The sequence below is a fragment of the Daktulosphaira vitifoliae genome, unplaced genomic scaffold (genome assembly GCF_025091365.1).
Source record: "Daktulosphaira vitifoliae isolate Bord-2020 unplaced genomic scaffold, ASM2509136v1 Scaffold_4, whole genome shotgun sequence".
NCBI lineage: Eukaryota > Metazoa > Arthropoda > Insecta > Hemiptera > Phylloxeridae > Daktulosphaira > Daktulosphaira vitifoliae.
Genome location: NW_026099575.1, coordinates 7389545 through 7397328, shown reverse-complemented (window position 1 = coordinate 7397328; position 7784 = coordinate 7389545). Strand labels below are relative to the sequence as shown.

The 7784-nt window shown below is 26.7% G+C and overlaps 1 protein-coding gene across 1 annotated transcript; it reads left to right on the top strand.

The window, feature by feature from the left end:
• Positions 1 to 5778: 5778 nt before the first annotated feature.
• LOC126906356 (sentrin-specific protease 1-like) lies at positions 5779 to 6713 on the top strand. Its single transcript, XM_050686931.1, has 2 exons — positions 5779 to 5846; positions 6028 to 6713. The coding sequence occupies exons 1-2, from the start codon at positions 5783 to 5785 to the stop codon at positions 6609 to 6611; spliced, it is 648 nt and encodes a 215-aa protein (XP_050542888.1). The 5' UTR covers positions 5779 to 5782; the 3' UTR covers positions 6612 to 6713.
• Positions 6714 to 7784: the final 1071 nt, after the last annotated feature.

Below are 7784 nucleotides of genomic sequence, written 5' to 3'. Positions count from 1 at the left end.
TGAGCTTACATATTAACTATCTACGGTGTGTAGAAGTACGTAGAGCAATGCATGAGCTTGCAGGTTAGAGAGAACACTCACATATTTAAAAACCACAGAAACGTTAAATTGTACTGACAACAGCTACAGCAGCTGATAACAACAGTACAAGTGGGTATTGCACCATATCCAGTATTACCAACTAGAGGTGAACATATACTAAATTTATAACTCTTTTTTGGGCTCAAACACTCCAAGAACGTTGTCCTTTGATGCAGGTACACACATTTTTCATAAAAATATGGATGTTACCATTAAAAAAAATAAAGTGGTACACTTAAAATAAAGGAATAGACCTAATTCTGTTCCGGACTGTGTAAATTACCATAACTCATCTTCTACTAATATTTTAGAAACAACTCAATTATTTGCAAACTATTTTTCAAGTGTCTATACCAAAGATCTTCCGCTCTTTAATGGACTTGATCCTCTCCCTTCTGGTGGATCTGATAATTATTTGAATTTACACTCCTGGACTATCTATCTGAATGAAATTGTTGATTATTTAAATTCTTTAAATGCTCATGCTGGTACTGGACCTGATGGTATTCCACCTATATTTTTAAAAAATTGTAGCTCGGTTCTTGCTCGTCCGCTTTATATGATTTTTAATAAATCATTAAGCTTGGGTTATTTCCCTAACATTCGGAAAAGGTCATTTGTAACACCAGTATATAAATCTGGAGATAAACATAATGTTACAAGTTATAGGCCGATTTCCAAAATGTCCATAATTCCGAAAATGTTTGAAGCACTAATTACAAAAAAATTGTCTTTAATTATGACTCCCCTCATTTCTAATAACCAACATGGTTTCAGACCCAAAATGTCAGTTTCTACAAATATTCTACTTTTTCAGGAGAAAATCCTTTCGGCTTTAAATCAACGTGTTCAATTGGACACTATTTATATAGACTTTCAGAAAGCGTTTGATAAAGTAAACCACAATATTCTATTACATAAATTATCTTGTGTTGGTATTCATGGTACATTTTTTAATTGGTTAAAATCTTACCTATGTTCTCGTACCCAGGTGGTTAAAATTAATAGTTTTATTTCTAATGAATTTTTGGTTACTTCTGGTGTACCACAAGGGTCGCACTTAGGTCCCCTCTTATTCATACTATTTATAAATGATTTACCATCTATTTTTGATAGCTCAGTTAATATTCTATTATTTGCTGATGATGTGAAATTATTTTAAGTTATTAAATCACCAAAAGATGCAATAAAATTGCAGTCAAATTTAGATAAATTTGTTGAATGGAGTTATGTTAATCACCTTCCATTAAATATAAATAAGTGTAGTGTGATAACGTTTTCCCGAATAAATAATATAATCACCTATAATTATTTGATTGATAGTAATATAGTTACAAGAGTTGCATCTACCAGAGACTTAGGGATAATCTTAAATTTTAATTTGGATTTTTCAACCCATATTAACACCTTTATTAAAAAAGCTTTTAAGATGCTTGGTTTTATTAATAGAAGCACGATAAATTTTAAAAATACTAATGCCTTAAAAACTTTATATTTTTCCTTGGTTAGATCTCATCTTGAGTATGGATCAATTGTTTGGTCACCACACTATATATCATATACCAGTCGAATTGAAAATGTTCAGTATAAGTTTTTAAAATTATTATGTTTTAAATTAAATATACCCATCTTAAGAGAATCATACAAGTTGCAGATTTCCCAATTGGGGATCGTGTCTTGTGATTTGAGGAGAAATGTTGCGGATATAATGTTCCTATATGACTTATTAAATGGTCTTATTTATTTATTTAGCACCTCCTTTTTTTTTCTTTCTTCTTTTATATGAATATATTTATATCTAAAATAGTAATTATAAATTTTTTAATTAAATAATTAAAAAAATGTTGTTATATTATACATGGCCTCTTTTTTTTTTCTCTATACTTTTCCCTCATTTTTATTAATATTGGTTTTTTTTTGTTTTTATCAAAACCTAGTAGCTCCGTCAAAGAGTACTATCTTGTTTGGCGCGGCTACTAGGTCATTGTCCAGTGTTCCCCTTGGGCAGTGGGTAATTAGTAGGCCCTCTGTTTTGGCTGAAACCTTACAATTTTTAGATAATTGATGTATGGTGAGGCCAATAAAATCTTGAAAAAAACCTTTTTGGTACTCACATCACTTAGTCCTGTCCCGCTTCAAATATCTCCATGATGTACAAATTTTGTAAATTTTTATTTTTTATATTATTTGTCTGATAAATAAATAAATAATTTTTATAATTTTTTTATTAGGGAAAATATCCATTTCGTATGAGCAAGATTTATACCAAACATCACCCAACGTTACCATATGGTTGTTGGAAAGTTGTTATAGATATTTAGAAACCAGAAATAAACAAAGCCGAAAAAATTTGTTTAGTGTTTAATTCTGAACATTTATTGAAATCAAACCATTCAATGTGTGAATAAAACAAAATAATTATTAAATATATTAGCGCATTCAGCATTTCATACTAGAACAAAGGATTTTAATTTTGAAAAAATAGATATGCACTTTAATACTAAAAATAAATAATGTAAGGTTAACCTTCTATAATATTTCCTGACTTTTGTGAATGGATTTAAAATTTTGCACGAGAAGTATTATATTATATTTGTATATAATATAATATTTATATTTAACATTACAGAATTTTTTCATCCTTTAAGGGTTGAAATATGAATTTTCCTTTAAATGTCATTTATGTCGTCTATTCCCAGCTATTGGATATGTTGATGAAACCTACAGTAAAACTTTGCAACCAAGACTATTATTGTTGTAAAAAAATAAACAAATACAAAAGATAACGCAAAATATTTTTTTTTTAAATTGACGATTAAAACGAGGCATTTATTTGCATTATACCAAATAGACATCATGTTCACGAAAAAAAAAATGTAATAATTATTTATTAACTGCATTTAATAATTAATTATTAGTTTATTTAATTCAAAACGACTTCTACAGAAAATTTTAATAAATTGACTTATACAATTTATTTATAACTATATTTAGTTTTAAATTATTTCACTTTTGCCAGGAAACACATAATGTATTACTTTATAAAGTATATTAAAATTTTAAAAATTGAATACGAAAATGTTCTAACGAATTAAGCATTCTATTTAAAAAGCATATCATATCAGTTAAAAATTATTAGAAGCCGCAATTATGAACAGCAAGTAAAAAGAATAAAGCATTTTATTAAGAACTAAAAATACCTGATATTTTATTTGTAAAATTAACATATAAAAATTATTGTTTTTATATGGAATTAATTATTTGTTTATGTAATTACTGATTCTTTTATCATGGATCTCTCAATTAATCGAATTATATAAATCATTTCAAAAATATTTATTTTGGCTGATATTAGCTGGCGATTAAAAAGTATTTTAAGACATTAGTTGCCTAGATGATAAATAAAAATTGCACAATGATTTAAAAATATATTATTAATATTGTCATCCAAACTCTATTGCATTGAATCTGAATAAATGTTGTAATATAATTTTTTTTTAAAAAGAAATTCTGTTAAATTTGATTATTCTCTAAGACGTATAAACTAATAAGATTTTCTGCACTTGATCTTGGAGTAATATATGACTCTAAACTTTCTCTTAATGTCCATGTACATTAAAAAAAAAAAAATTACGACAGACTAGGTTTTTTTAACGTTACTGTCAGCATTTTAGAAATGAAGTTGTGTTGAAAATTTTATATAATTCATTTTGGTTCTTATATTAATTATGCTTTCTTATTTAGCACCCATTTTTAGTAACACAAATTCAAAATTTGAACAATATACAATATAATTTTATTACATTCTTATGTTATCAATGTTTAATTTATAGAGTTCTACATATCGATTATTATATTACAGTACGTTTTTTTAATATCCAAACACTTCAACAGAGATTTTTGCAATCAAGTTGAAATTTCTTTATAAATTTCTAAACAATATAATAGCCGCACTAAATTATTGCAAGATCAATGTTAAAATAAATCCAATATATTGTCCCACTTCTAATGTATTTTGTATTTTAATATTGTAATATACATATACATAATTGTATATTGATAATACAAATATAAATTATTATTAAAATGCATTAAATATTTAAATGTCAGTAAGAAATTCTATAAAAAAAAAAACTTAATTTTTTTTTTTTGTAAATCATCAAATATTTTTCTGTCAAATTTGTTAAAACATATATAAAATTCTGTAACTGATATAAAATGTTAGATATGATAAATATGTTAACATTTATGTTTTAAAAAAAAATGTACAGGATTTTTAATCAATTTTTTTTACTCTTACTGTTATTAACATATGATTTTTATTATTACCATAATTTTTGGCCGACCCCAAGTAGTTGGGATTAAGGCGAAGAATAAGAAGTAGATTATTACCATATATTTAATATATACATGTTATTATTAAAATATTTGGACGGAAATTATGATCATATTTTGGTAAAACCAGTTTTTATTTTACTGCAAAATCATTATTTGGATTGTTCTAACAATTACGCCGTCGCATTTTATAATCACTTATCTTCTTAACAATTAAAAAATACAATTGCTTAACTGTTAAAATTGTATTTCAATAAAAGTAATTTAAATATTGAAGGTCGGGTATGATTTCCAATCAAAATATTTAAAAATAATAATTATAAATTGTAAAAATGAAACTACTTAATGATTTATAAATATTTTTAACAATTGTTAAAAAAATTGACATTGAGTATATGATAGCAGGAACACATTAAACATTTTTATTATTATAATCTGTGCAATAGTTTTGTACCAAGTGGCTTATAATAAAAGAATTCAACGAATTAACTCTCCATGACAATCATGACTTTATCATATATAAACGTTGTCTATGTTGACATTGGGATCACTTCGTGTTTGCTCGTCAAAATAAGCTATCATCTCGTGTAAGCATTCAGTTATTCAGTTCCCAAGAACATGATGAAGTCATTAAAAGTACATAAAAAAATTTAAACTACATTTCGATTATTGAAACAATTATTTTATACTTTAAACTCTTAATACTTAAAGAATTAGAAGCTAATAATGAACCTTTAAATGACGTTACAATACCTGAAGTGTCTACTGATAAAGTAAAAGAAACACTAGAAGAGAAAATAATTCATTTAGAACCCGCAAAATATGAAGTAAAAGAGCAACTCCTAGAGATATCCTCTTCTGAAAGTTCAAATTTAAAAAGAAAGTCACCCGATAAAGATGAGAAAATCATAAAAAGTACACAATAATTTTTTTTATAAATATTAACTTGCATATTATGTTTATTGAAATTATTTTCTTATATTTTAAAACATTTAGAGGCAAAAATTAGTTCTGAACTTTTACATGCGACAACGTCAAATGACGTTACATTACCAGAAGTGTCTACTGATAAAGTAAAAGAAACTCCAGAAGAAAAAATAACTCATTTAAAACCCACAAAATCCGGAGCAAAAGAACAACTACAAGAGTTCTCATCTTCTGAAAGCCCAAATTTAAAGAGAAAATCATCCGAAAAAGATCAGAAAATCATAAAAAGTAGACAATAATTCTATTTTAAAAATTTGACCTTTCATTAGTTTATTGTAAGATTTAAGCACTATCTTTATACATTAATTTTTTAGAGTCTAAATTTAGTTCTGAAGTTTCGTCTTCAAATATGAATGACGTGANAGTTTCGCCTTCAAATATGAATGACGTGTTGCCTGCCGTGTCCGTTGTCAAAATTGATGAAATACCAAAGAAAGAAATAGGTAAAGTAAAATTATTTTATTTTATTGATTTCATTAATATTTATTTCACATAGAAACATCCATAACACATATTTTGTTTAACTATGTTTAATCTTATATTTCAAAACCTAGGAGTAATTTTACTCATATTAAACCATTTAGCTAGCTTAAGTAATTTATGAGAAGTTTTTAACTCTTGTAGAAGTGACGCATGATCCGAACACAAATGAACTAGATCAGTATAACGCGCCTTCGTTTAAGTCCCCTAAATCTTGGTACACTTCGGACACAATTAATGATTATCTTAAATTGATAGTGAAAAGGTCCAATGGCGAAGTTCATGCAGTCGTTACCGACTTTATACCAGCATATCTTCGAGGAGGTTATCCAGCTGTAAGAAGATGGATTAAAAAAGATATCCATTCATTAAAGTTACTTTTTGTGCCAATGAATGTTGGCGGACATTGGATATTGACTGTGGTAAACGTACCCGAAAGAACTGTGACATCATATGACAGTCTTAAGTGTTATGATGGTCCTTATCCTATGGTACTGAAGGAGTATCTAACTGACTGGGAGATGGATAAAAAAGGAGCAGCTTCGTCGTGGACTTTAAAAATCGGCGAGACGACTCGTCAAACCAATGGATATGACTGTGGTCCATTTACGGTCGAGCTAGCCGAAAAAATGGCTCGAGGAGACACAACTCCTATTAATGCGAGTCTTAGGCCTTCTGTAAGACTAAGACACAGAGAAGAAATTATAGCCGGCCAACTATTTCAATAATTTCTTATGAAAGATATTGCTTAAATGGCTTATATAAAGTTTCTAATTTTTACATTAAATTGATATTTTTGTTAATACGCTTTTATACTTCCTAACAGTTTCTTACGTTTTATAAGCTTAGTGTTATTATTATTTTTTGTGATTTTTCTTTGTTGCATTACTTTATTAAATAAATTAATTTATTAATATAAAGTTATCTTAAATAAAATAATTTTATGTTCAAATGCTATGTTGATTGAATTCAAAAACTGCGTAATAAATAATAATGTAAAAATAATTTTAATGTAAATGAATTTATATACTTTCTTAATAACATCTATCGACAAATTAAAGTAGTACTAAATAGGTGGAACTAAATTTATTTATGTATTTTTCTAACATATTGAAACTCATTAGTNTTTATTTATGTATTTTTCTAACATATTAAAACTCATTAGTAAAAAATAAATAAGATCGTCTTCAAAATTCTTTTATTACACATCGGTACTATTCAATAAAAAAAATTATTTATATTTTTCACTAAAAATAAACGTCATAACCTCTGTTTTCGTTCAATTATAGTGTTCGAACTAGCGATGTAGAATAAAAAATTTTTGGCGAAAAAAATAAAATAAAGATTCCCTCTCATNACAAAATAAAATAACGATTCCCTCTCCCAAAAACAACATTTTTTTTGGTTGCGACACTGATTCCATTCACAGTAAATCAGTGTCCAGTCACAGTTGGAAACTTTTAAGGCTATCATTATAGTTAGTGTAAGGTGTGTTTTAATGATTTCATTATTAACAGGTTTGGCGAGCAGCATTAAAAATTCTTAAGCGATGCCCAGGAGTTGGACGCACAAGAACCGGTTTTATCAGCAAAATCATTATGTCGACGCTAATGTTTTCGCTGCACAAATGCAAAATGCATGTAATTATAATTTTTATGTAAATCATATGGTAAAAAAACTGTTTAAAAATTATAATTCCGCACACAAATTATTTAAAATAAAATATAAATTTTAGAGGAACAAATTTAATAAATATATTCATGTGTGCAGAAATTTGCAGAAAGACTTATATCGTTTATGATTTTTTTTTCGAAGTCATCGTTTAACGGCAAATTAAATAGTAGTAGAAATTAATTAGAAACAAAATTTAGAAAACATTTTTCGATCAACAGGTTTAGCTT

Coding starts and splice junctions, on each gene's coding strand:
- LOC126906356 (XM_050686931.1), top strand. CDS start 5,783: ATGAATGACGTGTTGCCTGCCGTGTCCGTTGTCAAAATTGATGAAATA. Junction 5,847..6,027: donor AATACCAAAGAAAGAAATAG/GTAAAGTAAAAT, acceptor TAACTCTTGTAG/AAGTGACGCATGATCCGAAC.